Source organism: Cryptomeria japonica, chromosome 10 (assembly GCF_030272615.1).
Source record: "Cryptomeria japonica chromosome 10, Sugi_1.0, whole genome shotgun sequence".
Lineage (NCBI taxonomy): Eukaryota > Viridiplantae > Streptophyta > Pinopsida > Cupressales > Cupressaceae > Cryptomeria > Cryptomeria japonica.
In genome coordinates, this window is record NC_081414.1 from 77,002,531 (window position 1) to 77,021,260 (window position 18,730).

At 38.6% G+C, this 18,730-nt stretch overlaps 1 protein-coding gene across 2 annotated transcripts in view; it reads left to right on the forward strand.

Annotated features, from left to right (window-relative positions):
• LOC131033236 (DNA (cytosine-5)-methyltransferase CMT1) overlaps positions 1-18,730 on the forward strand; it is a 192,154-nt gene that overhangs the window by 90,341 nt on the left and 83,083 nt on the right. The window contains exons 6-9 of one of the 2 annotated variants that reach the window (XM_057964407.2): positions 3,141-3,240; positions 3,367-3,581; positions 4,081-4,146; positions 4,238-4,483. In XM_057964407.2, coding sequence (XP_057820390.2) covers positions 3,141-3,240; positions 3,367-3,581; positions 4,081-4,146; positions 4,238-4,483 — 627 coding nt within the window. The remainder of the gene's footprint in view (positions 1-3,140; positions 3,241-3,366; positions 3,582-4,080; positions 4,147-4,237; positions 4,484-18,730) is intronic. The other variant, XM_057964408.2, reaches the window with a different exon arrangement.

The following is an 18,730-nucleotide window of genomic DNA, read 5'->3' on the forward strand; positions in this document are numbered from 1 at the left end:
GCATATAAATCTGAGTTCTTTTTCATTCCAATAACAATTTGCGGTTGCCCATTCTAAGAATTTTTAAAACAATCTTCTGCATCAATTAACATTTCCAAGTTGTAGTTCTATCTCAAACCAAGCATTATAGTTAAGTGGATTCTTCTTGACTATGTCCTCATATTGAATACTCCTTTGACATTAATGATAATATTTTGAACAGATAGTTCTAGGATGTATACATGTCCATCGTTGGATGTTCTCATTATATAGTGCAGTTGAAGGTCTTCATGTTTTTTGTTGCATGTCTCTGTGTTGTTACCATGGAGGACTTCTTGGTGCAAGATAGTGCATATACATGGCCTTGTGATCATGGCTTGTGTTAGATACATTGGTGGTATAAGGTCTACCTAATATGAGGAGCATACCTTGTCTTTGAGGTATGGTTATTGGATGTTTTAGCAAGTAGAAATGGTTTCTATTCTAGCTATGTTGATGAGTTCTTGGTAGCTATTCATGCCAATTTTTTATACATTTCTTTTGGCATTTGTGTTTGGAGATTGAATGAGGCAAGATTGCAGTCTTCTATGTGATAGTTAGTGTAGCTTCTCTTTTGGATGGGATTTTATCTTTTGTCTATTGGCATGATGGAAGATGAGAGGGTTTGGTTTTGAGATGGTGGTCATCTTGGTGGTTGTTGCAAGTATCTTGATGGACCACATGGAGCACTTGGATGCTTTTTGATGATCCATGTTGGCTATAAGGATATTCCTTTGATGATTGAGTTTACTATTGACCCCTTATGCAATGCATCGAAGAAATGGGAGAATGTTTGGAAAGGTGTATTGCACACCTTGCATAACAGAAAATAATAATGTTAATAATGTAAAGTAAATATTTAATTGTGGTGGATCTTAGAGGTGTGGACATCACAATGGGCTAGATACTCTTGGGGACACTTCATGTTTTATGTGACATTGGGATAAATATTTGATATGAGTGTCACGTTGAGAAAATATTGACTATTGGGGAAACTTAGTACAAAATATCTAATTTGGGTTTATGTTTTTGTGAGCTCATAGTTTATTTAATACTACGATGCTTTTTGCTGGTGCATGTTGGCTATAAGGCAGAGAAACAGGAATCACCCAAAATAGCTGAGTTTGGGCGATTTCTGATTCGAGTCATGCTGGTCGAGTCCAATGGGCTCGGACTCGACCGAGTCTGGGGTCCAAACTCGCTTGGACTCGGCCAGACATAGACCGGGGTCCAAAATCTTTAAAAATCTCTAAATTTCTAGAGTTTTTCACTTTGCCGAGTCCAGCCGAGTTTCGACTCCGAGTCCCAAGTCCCAAGACGAGTAGGCCTCGCCGAGTCGGGTCCAAGTCTCGAGTCCCATTTCTTTGCTATTAGGATTGTTCCTTTGATGATTGAGTTTACTTTTGACCCCTTATGCAATGCATGCAAGAAGTGGGAGAATGTTGGGAAAGGTGTGTTGCATAACAGAAAATATCACTGCTAATAATGTAAAGTAAATATTTAGTTGTTGTGCATCTTAGAGTTGTGGACATCACAATGGGTTAGATACTCTTGGGGACACTTCATGTATGTGACATTGGGATAAATGTTTATTATGGGTGTCACATTGAGGAAATATTTACTATTGGGGAAACTTAGTGCAAAATATCTAATTTGGCTGTTATGGTTTTGTGAGCTCATAGTTTATTAGTACCATGATACTTTTTGAAGGTGCATGTAGCCATAAGGATTGTTCCTTTGACAATTGAGTTTACTTTTAACACCTTATGCACTACATGCAATAAGTGGGAGAATATTGGGAAAGGTGTGTTGCACACCTTGCATAATAGAAAATAATAATGCTAATAATGTAAAGTGAATATTTAATCATGGTGCATCTAAGACGTGCACATCACAATGGGTTAGATACTCTTGGGGACACTTCATGTTGTATGCGACATCGGGATAAATATTTAATATGGGTGTCACATTGAGAAAATATTTACTATTGGGGAAATTTAGAATAAAATATCTAATCTGGGGGTTATGGTTTGTGAGCCCATAGTTTATTTAATACCACTTAGTGGTTTTGTGTAAGATTGTTTCTATGAAAAAAGGTAGATGAGTAGTTGTTGAGGTTTGCATGTGTAACCTTTGGCTTGTTGGCTTCGATTGAGCATCACTTGTAGGTTGCATATGGGAGTATTTTGGATGTGTGGCTACATGGTTCTCGTTTGTTTGTTCATATGGAGGAATGCAACTAGGGTGCTCAATGTTTTAGAGGCCTTGCATGGTGACTCTGCAAGTGTATTGTAATTGTGTTTCTTGAAATGATACGTTGAGTATGTGAGTATTTTTGGAGGCTGGCTTTTTCTCTTTAGAGGGTATTCCTATGGTACATTTGGTGTAATCTTGTGGTATGATTGTTATTCTTTGCTTTGTGGATTCTGAATACTTGCTTTGCATTTATTTTTCTAATGAGAGTAATGTGGAAATGGTATATTATTGTTGCAAGTTTCCTTTTATACCATGAGTATTATGCTTATAATAAGGAGACATTTAGTTATAAGTTTTCACCTTAAAAATTTAAAATCAGTCTCACGTATCATTTCAGATTTGGGCCTGAATTTAAGCACCTTTTCTTTTTCTTGCACCAAAAAACTTTCTTTCACCATAGTGGTCTATGGTCTCCTCATATTCATCTACCAGTCAAACCCAGCCTTTGTTTAGATCTGCAGTTTCTCCTTTAGCGTGGATCTTTCAAAGCAGCATTGCTCTTGAAATTATTTTGATGTATACATTTCAAGAAAAATGCTTTTGGTAGGTCTATGGGATATTTACTAGTGTAAATACTGAATGCCACTAGAGCATTAGGAACCAAAATGTTGTCTGTTGTGGAAATTTAATGTTTGGCTTGAAACTTCTGTCATTATCATCCCTAATGTGTTGTGCAGGTTAGAAGCTGCAAAGCTGAATTAATTTGAGTTTGAATAATGACTTAAAATTAAGCATTAAAAATTTGCTTTGACAGTTTTGGGCATGCTGTTCATTTCTGAGTATGTTGGTGGTGAAGTTAGGTTTTAATTATGAAAATGAGCTTGAATTAGCAATAAAAATTGTTTAGTTTACTTTAATGTTTGCAGACAAGGTTCATATGTAAACATGAGTCAATACCTCCTTGCAACTACTACTACGACATGGGCTATGATTATGCATTTTCAACATTCAAGAGTCTTCTTGATGGTAAGGACACAATTATTTGAATTTGCGGTTTGCCATTCTGGTTTGTTCATGTTTTTTAGTAGTCTCTCTGAGTTTTCATCTATTTTGATATTTTAGTAATCTTTATCTTGATAACACTCTCTGCAGATACTGAACCGGCCAGTAGTGACTCAACATCAACAACATCTATCAATAATGGTCCAAACCTCTTAATCGATAAAGTTTCAGATATAAGTTCAGGGAAGGGTAGAAGTGTAGTCGTTAACTCAGAGTTGAGTCTACTTGATCTATACTGTGGTTGTGGTGCGATGTCAACAGGATTGTGTATGGGCACAAACTTATCTGGTGTGAAACTTATAACGGTAAATGATTAAAATGTCAGCAGTGTTTTCTTTTTATTCTGTATCACAATCTAACTATTGAAAATATGGAATTCAATGATATTCTGAAACTATGACACAATTTCAATTCGAAACACATTTTAAAATGTGAACTGTTTTGGTCAGAATCTTACTGCCATGTTCTATGCATGATAGCTACGAAAAATTATTGATTTGAAGATTTTGTTGTTTATAAGGGCATTGCATTGGTATCCCGGACAGTTTCGCTGGTCTTGAGGAAGGATACTTGTCCTGTATTTAATTTACTCAAAACTGTATATTAGCATTCATCCTTCCAAGCATTTAAATATTACGTATTAAGGGTTTGGGCTTTTTGTAAAAATTATATACTATGATATCCCTTTTCTTGTTTAGAGGAGTGGAAGTACTCAGCAGTGATAAAAGAGCAATGTTATTGTCATGCGCGGAGTTAGAATTGGAAATATTGTTTCAATTGGTATTATTGACTATTTTTTTGCAGAGATGGGCAGTCGACCTAAATTCTTATGCTTGTGAGAGCATGAAATACAACCACCCAGAAACTAAGGTTGTCTCTTTGTATCAGGTATTTCTTATTGCTAAGTTGCATTATTTGTGGTTCAATTTCTAAAATTTAAGGATGATTATGCATTTTCCAGGTCCGCAATGAAATGGCTGAGGATTTTCTACATCTAGTAAAAGAATGGAAAAAACTATGTGAGAAATACATTGACTCTAGAGATTACAAGAAGTCGGCAACTACCGAAATTGACAAACATAATAGTTGCAGTTACAAAAAGAGTGAGGATGATTCACATGTTGATGAAGAATTTGAAGTGGAAAAAATCATGGATATACGATATGTGGATTCATCTTTGTCTAAATTAAGTGGAATTCAATTCAAGGTCTGTATGAAAATTCAGATTACCTTTCAAAGATGTATCGATTAATTGGGTATTGTTTATGTCATGAATGGGAACATGCAAATTAAAAAATAAAAGACAAAATAAAAATTCTTTGTTGATAATGGGGGCAGAACACAATGGTATGTGAAAACTTGGCGATTCTATTTTTATTTTTATTTTGTCTTTGATTTATGGATATTTTCATGGAATGACTACAATTCTATCTTCTAACAACATTCGATGCTTGGCTTGGTTTTTCAATTTCGTACAATTCTTTGTAATTAAGGCAAGAATCAATCTGTTAATTTCAACTATTAGATATGTCACAATAAATTTGAACACCTGCCTCAAGTTGACTTCCATATCATATTCACTTCACTTTTGATGGTTCAATAATTCAATAAATCCCTTTTTTCTTGGAAAAGTTAATCCTACTTCTTCATAGCCATGTCGATGAAGGGGCATAACTAGGATATATTGGATTATTCATCAACATCATAGAAAATCGAATTAAAATAATAAAAGCTCCACATACACACATTGTTTTAACAGTTTGTGGCACTTTTGTGTTATCGGATCCTTTTATTTTGGCTTTCCATACCTGTATGTGTCTGGTATGAGTTCGGGTCTTGTATTGGTTCGTCCTTGGGTAGGACCAAGGTACCACTTGACTACTTTGGTTTCCTTGTAGGATCTTCATAAGGAACCTGGGGTGCTCGGGCGATATCTTGAGCGTACTTGAGGTGTATCTAGTAGGACCCCAATATACTTGAGGTAGTGGGCCCAAAAAATCAATTTTAAAACAAAAGAATCACAAAAAGAATTGGTCACCCAAAAGTGAGGATTTTAAATTTTAACAAGTTCATAACTCATTTGACAAACACAAAAGGCCAAAAACTGCATTCTTTTTCTCCAAGTTGTCGTTTTCTTTTTTTTGGAAAAAGAGGGGTAAAAATTTATTAATCCAGAAAAAATAATACAAGGCCAACAACAGTCCAGAAGGCCAGACATTAAGAAAAGCAACAAATTAGGGAACACCTAATCCACTGACATAATTGTGCATGTCCTCCATGATCAAATTCTCAAGAACTCTAGAATACTCCAAGATAACAGCCCCCAATCCCCAATTCTCCACTGTCCCATCTGCTCTGAAGCCCATCTAGCCAAACAATCTGCCACCTTGTTCCATTCTCGTGGAATGTAACTAAAGGCAACTGAGTCCAAGGAACTGCAGAGTCTTAAATGTGTCTCCTACAAGCCACTAATGATGAAAATCTCTTGCAAGCTACTAATGATGCGCATCCAAAGCTGGTGACTAAAGAGTTTCTTCTCATAGAAGATCCTTCTATTCCTTTCCAACCAAATCTGCCAAAGAATGAAGGATGGGCCAATGTCCTGAGCAATATGAAGAAAAGGAGTCTTGGTGGGAGGGCTCTCCACGTGGTCCCAAAACTCAACTAAAGAGGAAACATGGATGCAAGCTTAACTCCAAACCCCCCACCAACAATGCTGAATTTCGTTGGTGAAAGGGCAGTCAAAGAAAAAATGAGAAGAACTCTCCTCATAGTGATTGCACAAAACACACATAAAAGGGCCATGAAATTGACGCTTCCTTAAATTATCCCAAGACATCGGTTTTGAACAACCAACCACACAAAAAAGTTGCATTTAGGCCAAGAGAACTTATTCCACACCTGCTTCCACCAAGAAACTCAAGTCAACCCATGGGCTTGTCTATCTAACACCTGATAACCCAAGGCCACTGAATATTTACCTTTTGGGTTAGTTCCCCTGGCAAGAGTATCTCCCTCCATTAAAGAACTACAAGGTCTACTAGACAAAAATATTGCTGAGCTCCTGACGGTCCTCCAAAGAACCACCTGGAATTAAACACTACAACCTATCCAAGTAACTGGGAAGTTTTAAAATCTTGCACTTTACTCTACCTAGCGTCTAAAAAAATTACATAAGGAGCGCAAATGAGGATTTGAAGAAATGATAGGAGGGAATCCACCCTAGGATTCAAACCATAATAGAGCTTTTGAACCTCTGTTGCATATCCAAAATAATCCAAAATAATCCCTGCTTAATTAAGTTAGCTCCTCTTTTGAGGGGGTATTCTAGATCATAAAGCCTTTACCCTCTAGGTTGCATCTAGGAACGTCCTTAGACTCAACTCCATTAAGGTACTCCGCATTGAGAATCTTGGTTTAGTCTTGATCTTGATGGCAACAACACCTCCAGTAGAGCTTAGCCGCCAAGGCTTGACCATTAAGACTTATATGTCGAAGGCCAAGACCCCCATCTTGCTTTGGTTTGCAAACTATATCCCACTTAAACAGGCTCCATCTCTTTGACACCAAATTACCGGCCCATAAGAATTGATGAGATAAAGCATCAAAATGCCAGATAAAAATGGACGGGGCAGCTTGAACAAAACATCTCAAAAGAGGAAGAGCCTAAATCATTGACTTAAGGAGAAACACCCTCCCAGTAGAAGGCAAACACCTATTCGTCCAATGAAAAACTCTCCTACGAATCTTATCCAAGACATCTTGCCAAAACTTGTTAGGTAAAGAACATATAACAAGAGAGACACCAAGATAAACTAGAGGAAGGACACCAATCTGAAATCTGAGAATTCTAGCAATGCTAACCTAAACAGACTTAGGGGTGTTGAAAAAAAAAATTGACGACTTGTCCTCATTGATCTTTTGACTAGAAGCAGCCAAATAAGTATCCAAGGCTTTATGGAAATTAATCACCTCATTGACTCTAGCAAGTTCAATCAAGGCAGTGTCGTCAACAAATCAAAGGTGCGAATGAGGGGTAACCTTGCCACCCCAGTTCCAACCTTGAATAAGCCCCTTCCTAACACGAGAAGTTATAAATCTCTCCAACCCTTCAGCCATCAAAATGAACAAATAAGGAGTTATAGGGTCACCCTGGCAAAGGCCCTGAGAAGCTCCAAAAAGATCCAATGGATCACCATTGATAAGAATAGAAAAAGAGGAGGTAACACAACTCATGACCTCCCTAATCCACTCACTGCCAAAACCAAAAGTTCTCAAAATCTTAGCCAAAAAGGATCAGTTGACCCGATCATAAGCTTTAGCCATATCAAGCTTAATAAACATAGCTTTCTCCTTGGAACTAGCCATGGAATGTATAGCCTCTGTTGCCACAAACACCCCATCCAAGATTTGTCTACCAGCAACAAAACCTCCTTGTTCCTCCGATATAAGGAGACTAAGACAATTCTAAAGTCTCTCAGCTATCAGTTTAGTAATAATTTTATAAACCACATTGCATAAAGCAATAGGCCTAAAGACATCTAAAGAGTCAACTCCTCTTTTTAGAATGAGAGCTAGGAAGGTAGCATTCATGGCTTTCAACATCTGTTTATTTCTTTGAGATTCCACTGCCACCTCCAAGAGATCCATCTTAATAGTATCCCAAAATTCTTGAAAGAATTCAATAGGAAAGCCATCAGTACTAGGGGCCTTCCCTTTCTTCATCTGAAACATAATCCTCTCTAACTCATCCAGAGTAATACGCTTGATTAGCAAATCATTCATTTCATTTGAAACCAAAGGAGGAATGCAGTCAATAATAAGAGCTTCCTCCACCTTAGCAACAATGGTGTCTTCAGTAAATAGGAAAGAATAGTAGTGAGTGATCTCTCTTGAAATCATCTTGAGAGGGGATAGTTGGCTCCCATTAGAATACTTTAGAGAAGTAATGGAATTCCCTTGCCTCTTATCCCGAACTGAGTGATGAAAGAAAGTGGTGTTTTTGTCCCCTTCTTGCAACTAGTCAACCTGAGATTTCTACTTCCAAAAAAAACTTCTTCCCTTAATTCCCATTCCTCCAAATTTTTTACAGCTTCAGCTTCAAGACTAAAATATTCGTCATTAAGACCATAGTCCCGAATATGGTGAGTGATGTCATCCGGTCGTGATTGGGCAACCCTCTTAGCCAGGAAAATATTGCCAAAACACTGTCTATTCCATCTTTTCAATGGATACTTAACAAATTGAAGTTGTTTAGTAAAGGAGAACATAGCAGTCCCAAACGTAGACTTCCCTTTGGGCCACCATTCAGCAATCAAATCTTGTAGAGAAGAGTCTTAAAGCAACATTAATTGAAACTTAATGGAGGATTATTGAAAGATTTGAAAGGGATAACAGAGAATTTGATCGGCCAATGATCCGACCCTCCCCAATCAAGAATCTCCGAACTAGCGGTCCAAATAACCCAATAACTAGACACAAGAAATCCGTCAAGCCTCTCAGAGACAACATCCTCACCCCACCTCTGGTTGTTCCAAGTGAACCTCCCATTACCTGGTTTAATGCCCACCAAATTCAAAAGCCCAATGATGCAGGAGCATTGTGCCAACTTATTTGATTAATGTTTTTGTTAGCTTTGTCTAGCCAGGATTCGGTTTGGATGGTTACAGAGCCTGTCGCCACATGAGCAGGAAGTTGGATAGAATGAATTAGTTGCCTTTGGCAAAATGGAGTTGAACAATTAATGAGCATTTGAAAAGAATTAGTTACAGATGGTAATGAAATGGTTAGAAGTGATTGAGCAGTTTGGGAGAAACCAAATCAAGAGATAAAATGGGTAAACAAAGGCAGAAGGAGGGTTGCTTGGAAGTGGCCAGACAGGTCGAGAAGAAGCGATTGATTTGCGCGGGAAGCGAAGTTCCGACTCGAGGTTAGAGAGAGCTCGATCAGTTTGGAAATAGGGAACCCATTGCAATGTGAAGGCTGACGATAAGGAGGCCGTAGAAGAACGACGCAAGAGGAGATCGGTGGGACAGTGGAAGTAGATGAATAGGGCAGAGAATCTGTGTTAAGTGAGATGGTAAGATCCTCTAGAATTAAATAGGGAACATGATTAGGAGAGTGTATGTAGCTAGAAGAATGATGAAAGAAGAATAGAGAGATGGATGATGGAAGAAAGGTATGTGTAGAATGAGGGATGGTATGGGCTTGAAGATAGAGATGGTGAGTAGATAAAATGAGGGAGATTGATGAATACAAGTGGTAGTGTGACAAAAGCGACAGGAGTGAATTGGGCGCATGGGCTTAAGGCCGACATTGAAGAGTAAAGCAATTTATTATGAACTTGTAAACTTCCTTTTGGAAGATTGAATAAACAAGCAAATAATTATTGTTCATTGGTTGTTGATGTTGTTCTTAGTTATTGTTTGTCTATTGATTCACTGTAGTTCTTGTTGCATACATTTGAATACGAGTTAGTTATTTGAAAACTGTCATTTTGTTGGACAAGTTCCTGTCACTGTTTTGGATAGGAAGTCTATAGAGACTAGTTAATTTCTTGAACTTCCAATCATTATTCCCTATGTGTTCAATGTGTGTTTGGGGATCAGCTAGGCATCCCCATCACCCAATGTGATCCCTCAAGAGCCCAGAAGAATGCTCAAGTCTTACTGAGCCCCCCTTCTTCTCCTCCAAACATGAGATAGCATTAAAATCCCTAGCAAGGATCCAAGGAAGAAGCGGGGAAAGACAACGAATTATCCTGATATGGGACCAAAGAAAAGACTTCCCTGCGAGATCAATTGAGGCTCACACATTGGAGAAAAGACATACTCCCCCTGATTCCAAACTTGAAGCAACTACTGACAAAGAGCATCTGGTAGAAACCCACCACAAAGGAACAATCCTTCTGGGGTCCCAAAGGCAAGCCACGCCATCTGAGTTGCCTTGAGCCCCAATACACTGACATTTGCCTCTAGCCCAGATTCTAGGAACCAAACCAAGCATTCCTTCCATCAACATCTTTGTCTCCTGAATGAAAACATTATCAGGAGAATGACTCTGAATCAATTCCCGAGTAGCCTTTTGTCTAAGGATGCTATTTAACCCCCTAATAGTCCATGAAACTTCAATCATTTCAAAGAGGGAGAAAAGTGGGAGTCAATGGTTTTAAGTGATTTGACAACACCAGACTCCACCAATATCTCACCAATCATTTTCACCTTTTCCTGATCCTTCTTTTTACCCTTAGGAAGCTTCTTTGGCCCCACCTTTTTGAGGGCCTTTATTTGTACCCCCAAGACCAGTTGGGAACCTTTACTTTTACCAATCTCTTGGGAGTTCTCTTGAGTAGCCCCTGAGTCAATCAAATCTACGGATTTATTTCCATCTTCTCCCCCACAAAGCACCGCCCCGCCAACCAGCAAATGCAGAGGTTCTGTGTCCATTTGAATAGCTCCACTTTGAGCAAGTGGAATGGAAGGAATATTAATATCTATCCCATTTGCAGTTTGTCCTAAAGGACCAAGATCTTGTCCAAGAATTAACCCAACAAGTGCCTCATCCACCTGATCTAAATCATCTAGAGCATCAAATTTGTTGAAGACCTCATCAATCTACCTATCTTTAAGAGTCCTCTTTTGTCCCCTTCCCTTGTTTTTGTTCCTAACATGGATAAAACCCTCTTTGTCCTCAATCATAGGAGCTTTCCCTTTATCCTGCTTGGGTGGAGGCCTAACTGACCCTTGATTAAAATACCTTGCAAGGGTAGATTTTGGGCACATTCTTTGGAAATGACCATATTCATGACAAGTATGACTTCTAAAAGGGAGCGTCTCATAATCAAGTTGTTGAATCCAAGAGGAAGCACCCAATTGGATTTCCATAGCATCTGGAAGAGGCTTGCTCAAATCAATTTCAAGACACACACGAGCATACAAAATTACCTTCTCATCCATAGTTTGTCTCGATGGGCCAACAGGCTTGCCAAGAAGTAGAGCAACTAAATGAAAAATGTCTTGTCTCCAAAATTCCAACAGGGACCAAGGAAGTCGCACCCATACCAGAACCCTAGATGGCATCTCCTCTGTAGGATTAAACCCAACATGCCATAGCTTAATAAAAAGCTCAACCTGGTTGTAAAAATAAGGCCCTCCTTCAAAAGCCTTGTTCCTATCTGTTGTGCTAGAGAAAATCGCCAAAAAAATAGCTGTTAGCAGCAAGCAAAACCTCCATTTCCCCTTCTGGATACCATGAACGTTGAGCACATGATTCAAGAAAGGGTAAACCCATAAGCTTGCAAATTAGGTCATGATTTGTCAAGTAATTGACATCCTCTTCCACAGTGGCTGGTTGAACCACAAGCACAGGCCTGTGTTCACTTCTTGCAGGCAAGTACCCATAAGTTTACAAATTAGGTCATGATTTGTCAAGTAATTGACATCCTCTTCCACAGTGGTTGGTTGAACCAAAAGCATAGGCCTGTGTTCACTTCTTGCAGGACACCCATTTACCCTTGGGGGATGAAAACCATCCGTTTGAGAAGATCCAATGCCAAAATCAATATTATTGAACCCCATAGTAGATGTTGTTTGCATGCGTGGAGAGGACATTCCCCCAAGCACCACGTCCTTGAAAGGAAGACTGTGCCGAACAGAATCACCTCCATGCAAGGCCATGCAAGCCAAAAAGAGAAGGCACAGAAAACAAAACAAAACCCCCACAAAGAACCGGCCCAAAACACCACGCTCCGTTGAAACACCAAGCAACACCCCTAACAAAACACCAATCCACTAACCAGCACAAACCCAAACAAAAAAACGCAGTGTGAAAACACAACAAAACAACAAGCACTAGAAGGGGAGACCCCATCTCCACATGTTGCACCCAAAAAACCTCACGCACCACCCCCGCATAGACCCCTACAACAAGGGAACAACAAAGGAAGAGACGGATAGGGCACAATGGCCCTAGCCCGAGCCCAGACTGCAACGTATAGCAGACACATATCATCACTCCGATCAACCCCAAAATCCCTTAAGCTGTCGTTGTTGGTTTTTAAAGGTTGGTTCATTTTTTTTGAAGCGGATCAGAGCTATGGGGGAGTTAAACCTACACCAATAGTGGAAAGCCAAAATAAAGGATCCAATAACACTTAAGCATATGTATATGTAAACACACACATACATATATTGTTTTAATAGTTTGTGGCACTTTTGTGTCATTGGGTCCTTTTATTTGTCTTTCCATACTTGTATGTGTTTGGTATGAGTTTGGGTCTTCTATTGGTTTGTCCTTGGGTATGTATATGTATATTTACACACACACACACACAGATATATATATATATATATATATATATTGTTTTAACAATTTGTGGCACTTTGGGGTTATCAAGTCCTTTTATTTGTCTTTCCATACCTATATGTGTCTAGTATGAGTTCGGGTCTTGTATTAGTTCATCCCTGGGTAGGACCAAGGTACCACTTGACTACTTTGGGTTCCTTGTGGGACCTTAATAAGGAAGCCAATGCGCTTGGGCGATATCTTGGGTATACTTGAGTGTATCCAGGGGGACCCCAACATACTTAAGGCAGTGGCCCAAAAAGTATGCTTTAAAACAAAAAAATATAACTTGCATAAAGCATTGGTCACCCAAAAGTGAGGGTTTTAAGTTTTAACAAGTTTGTAACTCATTTGGCAAACACAAAAGGCCAAAAACTGTATTCTCTTTCTCCAAGTTGCCATTGTTGGGTTTTTAAAGGTTGGTTCATTTTTTTCAGGAACGAGAGCTATAGGGGAGTGAAACCTACACCAATAGTGGAGAAATAGCTGCAAAAAGAAGATTTAACCATAAAAAAATTGTTAATCTTTCTTCGTTTTTCAAGATTCTCAGTAATCTTTTTGAAGAATTTTCAATTATTTTTTAAAATAATTTCAGGTTTTTAATTTTTTTTTCTAAGTTTTGTAATTTGTATGCGTAAGAAGGGGCTATGATGCCAATTTTTGGAATCTTTTTCAATTGTAGAGTTAATTTGTAACGTTTTTTCATTTTAGGTTTCATAGAGAATGGCTGGTAGTTCTAGTCCCGTTGCCTCAAATGTAGAAAATTCTTTTAAATTTGATGCATTGTCGCCTCTTTGGTGACATAAGAGAATGACTCAACAACTTTTTGGTGGTGGGGGGTTTTATTTAGCATTGTAAACAATGTGTAAAAGAGTATAAGAGATCATAATTTCAACCGAAAACTCACTTTTGAACTATTCCCTAGGAATAAAAGTTTATCTTGGGCCAACAGAAAAAAAGGTTGTCAAAGCGACAAGTATTTTCATTTTTGCAAATTATGAATATAAGGTATTTAAATATTCTATTTTTCAGCAATTACGAGTATCTGTAGTCGGCATAAAATGCCTATTGTTATATTTGATAATATTTGTTGTCTGGCAATGTCTTAATTATTTGTAGTAAGTGGGTTGTCACTTGGGTAGTGTTGATGTGTTTTTTAGGCAAATACGAACATAAAAATAAAATACCTAAAGTATGTTATCCTTTCTTGAATAAAATCTCTCAAATGTTGAAGATTAGGTTAAGGATCACTTGAGAAGACTCCAAGGTTCATGAATGTAGGGTCACTACGTGTGGATAAGCTCTGTTGGTCGTTGTGATTGTTGTTTCATCAAGGGTCATTTTCGGTTACGAAAGATTTCATGAAGTATTTTGTGAATGATATGCGGTGAAGTTTCTTCCTAATACTACTGAATGTGTGTCAAAAAAAATGGCAAAAGATAAGGGTTTAGAAAGACTCTAAGCTATACTAAGAATGAATGGATGAAGAATGACACAAGTGAAACTCCACTAGTCTTAGCATCGCCATACAAGAACAACTTCACTAGAACTAGTGCAATCTTCTAAGGATATTTAGGAATTTTCAAATCATTGCTAAGTATAGACACCATTACTTGAATGCATATCAATGATTGAGCAACAATCAAACTTAAGCAATTTCAAAGGTTCCAGTTGACCACACAAGGCGCACTTACAATCAACAAGAGGCTAGTGGTATGGATTATGAGTTTCACAATACATCAAATGCAACATTCCATCATTCAATCTAAACACTTAAACTAATATCAAAGATTGACTTGAGAAGATAAAGAACCCTGCAATAGGCTTCAAAGATTAAATTAAAACACCACAACTTCAATGTTTTATTAATCCAATGGCCAAACAACAACAATTCTTCAAGTCCTCCTCTTATCACTCTTGACTTCTAATCAAAATCTCTACTTATTCTAGCACTATTCTCCTTATTATTACTCTATTATTCTATTAACCTTTTCAAATGAAATGAGTGGAGTTTATATAGGACTCCCAAATACAATGAAGGGCCAAGATCGAACGGAGATCAAGGGCCAAGATTTTGCCACCTAAACCTTAATTAGGGTTTGATGCAAATGAAACCCTATCTAGATAAACATCATCATGGAAGCAACCAATGAGAAAATAGCATGTGCTGACACGGTAATCGAGGAAGCATCCTCCAATGAGAAAATGAACTGCCAAGTAGGATCATAACAAACTGTCTTCTAGAATCCTGTTTCCTTTCTCACGTTCCTTTCTAGCATATTCGATGAATCTGGTCACTATACCATCTATCTCTGTCATCGGGATCTCAGGCAGAGACTTCAGCTACTCCTCCATGTGCATGACTTCTTCGAAAGCTTTGACGATGGGATTATCCCATTCAGGTTCAAATTCTTGAGTTTTTCTTGCTAAAACCATGAACTCAAGCATGTCATTCAACTGTTCCTTGGTGATCATTCCATCTGTCCCATGGAAAATGACTCTTATCCTTTCCTCCAATTCTCTAGCTTCTATGATCGTTCCTGGATCAATATTTCTCTCTAAAACAATTTGTGCTACTTCCACTATCTTATCATAAATTCGGTGCATATCATCTTGAACTTGACTACATCTGTTTCCAATCTCCTCAAAGATGATCTTCTTTGTTCGAAGTAGACTGTCCATTGTAGAAAGCTAGGTGTAGATCCCTCTCTTGTTATCTTCTCTCTTGACAAAACTTCTCGGGATGTTGTCCTTATTACTTGAAGCACTGGAATGATGACATCTCTAGCATGAGCAAATGCTTCAAAGGCTTCTATGAGGACATGAGTTCTCACAAGGACCTTTATAACTATATCAAGTGTCTTGATTATGCCCTTCATGAACTTGCTAACTCTAGTATATGAATCCTCTATCCAGGTATCCATCAACTGTGCCGAATTTCTCATCTTCTCCATATGATCAAATGATTCTGGAGGAAGCAAAGGTGGTGGTGTGGCTGTTGGGCTCTGATGTCTCAATGGTTGCTGAAATTGTTGGACATAGTTCCTCCATGCACTTATCTCCTTTTCTAATCTTCTATTCTTTTCTATTTCAGCTCTCAACATGTCATTAACTACCTTCAACGAATCGGTTGCATCACCTATAGCTTGCTCAGAGGTGAGTGGACCCAAGTGAATAGTCTCCATATCATACTCATCCACTGTGATCTCACCTTCATACTTCTCAACCCTTGGAGTAGCTATTTGCAACTTCCTTGATCCCAAATCATCTCTAATCACCTTTGACATCTTCGTAGCTTTCCTCTTCTCGGTGACCTCTTGAGTTTGGCTTAGGAGACTCACTATATTATATGTTTGCTCTTCCTCAACTACTATCACTTCTTGAGCTAGTCTTTCTTTTAGCCATTTCGGAATAGAAGATCTTCCTTCTTGGATTTGTGCTTCTTCATGCATTTGTCCATCTCTAGGTGGTGAGATGGTCTCATTGTTGTCCTCTTCCTCATTTTCTTCAATCTCTTGGGCGTGATGAGTGAGATCTTCTTGTTCCTATGATAACTTTTCTTTTCCTTTATCATTGTGAACTGTGGATTCGGTTGATTCATTAGCCCCTTGACTCAACTCCTTTTCTACCCTTTGTTCTTCATGTCTGGAGGAAGGGTGACTTGAATTCGATTTATGTTTCTTCCTTGAGGGTTCCTTTTCACCACGATCTTCCTTTCTCTTCGAACGTTTTGAATGAGATGGTTGAGGTGCACTCCCACTTGTGCTTGCTTCATCTTCATCATCTGCTCTTTCTTCTGAGTGGAATGTCGTCGTTATATTTTGCTCTTTCAACTTCTAGTGTTGTACATCTATTCATATGTGGGTGTATTCCAAAACTGGTTTCATTAACTCCTTCAAGTCATCAACCTCCATATCTGCCCATTTGAATTTGATCTCTTCGTCTTCTTTGGCGTATTTGCTGCTTGGAGATATTTGCCACTAGCTTGAACTTGATTGGCAACATGAAACAACTTGCATTTCTTGATTAAATCGAGAGATAGCCTGGAACACATCTTTTTCACTTCCACATCATTTTGAACATTCATCCAATAATCCTCAAGATGCCACTGGTGTCCATACTTCTTTCCCAAAACTTCTTTTACATTACCATATGGATCGAAATGATCTCTAGTTGTGAATGGCTTGAGTGAATGGAATGCTAACTCTTTTTTGGCATCTTCTGCTGCATGAGTGGATGAGCATACTTCAATGGAATCTCCAAGCGTGATAGGGAAAGAAATACTGGCTCTATGCTTATGCCTGTATGCCTTGACATATACCAATAACTGTCTCACCACCTCCAGTAGCACCACTCTATTCGTTGGGTAATGCGACAACATGTAGGAAGGGACAGGACATCCTTGAACTCTGATATAAGTGAACTTCGGGAACTGGATGAACCATGCACCATGTTGTTCTACCAATGCTTGTGCTTCTGGAGAGAGTCTTCTCTGCAATCCACCTCGAAGTGTTCTTGTGATATGCTTAGTGAATGTATCATTCACCCTCCTATAGTGTTGTTTTGGTGGATCCTTAAGTTGTGGACAACAATCATATACCTTAATCTCTCCAGGTCTCCTTCCAACTACACCCGTGTACATGAGTCCTGGATACTCATAATTTCTTGCAATGGAGTATATGACATAGGAGCTCATATAGAATGTTCTGGTGTGCATCAACCTCCTCAACTGTAGATCAATGATGTTGCTAATGAGCCTCGCTCAATTGATTGCATTCTTGCCATGAGTAACACTCTCAATCAAGTAGAACATCCAATCCTCAAAATATGAAGCCTCAGGTGCACCAACCAATCGATGGAGTAAGGTGATGAAGTCTCGGAATCCATCATTGAAGTCTATCCTATGTAGTCTATCCGGCCATCTGCTTCTACCACCTCTACTCTTCTTCAACCAAAACTTGTCAATGATCTTCGCACAAGCATCTGGATCATCATCATAGGCGGATTTAGCTCCTTCCAGGCTTATGTAGACCATGTCCTTAGGCTCGGGTAGATGAAATGTTTCGCTGATTGCTATCTTTGAGAGATATGTGAGCACTGTTCCATCTTTTGCGACAATTCTTCTTGAGGTAGAGTCATAGTGTTGAGCACATTCCACAATCAGCACGTAGCATTGCACTGCGGGAGGAAAACCAGCTGCACTTATGATCCCACTTTCAATCATCTTCTTGGCTGTAGCAGTACGTTCACTTGTGTATGGTGGGTGCCGGAACTTCTTGGTGTCGAACTTCCCGAGATTGGTGTGTCCTATTTCGCTCCAATGCGAATTGATGTTGCTTTTGAATGCACCACTCTTCGAGTCTTCCTTAATGATCGCCTAGCGGGAAAGGGTCTTGTTCGGTTTAGGAGCCGCCATCTTTCACCTATGAGAGATGTGCAAGTCAGAGTAGTGGTGAAATATTGATGTGCTAAAGCCTATTTAGTATGAAATGAATCTTGCATCTAAATAAATGTGAGATCAATTGCTAAATAAGACTGATTTACTTCTTTAGATGAATTAGGGAGGTCTAATTTGCCTTAACAAAATCACTATCAGACCTGTTCCTGACTTTATATCAGTCCAAATGATGCACGCACTTCTGATTTCTGAAATTTAACTTCAAAATCTAATCAATGATATGAATGTCGATGCTCAAGGGTTCGCTGCCTTTCAAATTTTCCTTAATTCCTTGTTATTGAAGGATGAAATTCACCCTCCAATGTGCTAAAATTCGCCCTTGTGAGGATGAAATCGCTGTTCTCTCTAGGGTGAATTCACTCTAGAAGATGATTAATTCGCCCTCTTGCTGCTAAATTCACTGATCTGCTTTTGAAGTTCGCTAATCAGAGAGATGAACTTGTTTTGATTAATGTTGAAATGATTGTTTGCACTCCTTATAGGCGACTAGGAAAAAGTTGTGCCTTTTCCCATATAGGCCGACTTGTTCAATTAAATTAAAACAATGAATTACCTTAGCCGACTTACCTCTTCTTGTTTGAATTTCGAATTTTATTAATGCTGGATTGGTGCAACAAGAAAATTCGCTCATCTACCTCATTTCTTAAGTTCGCT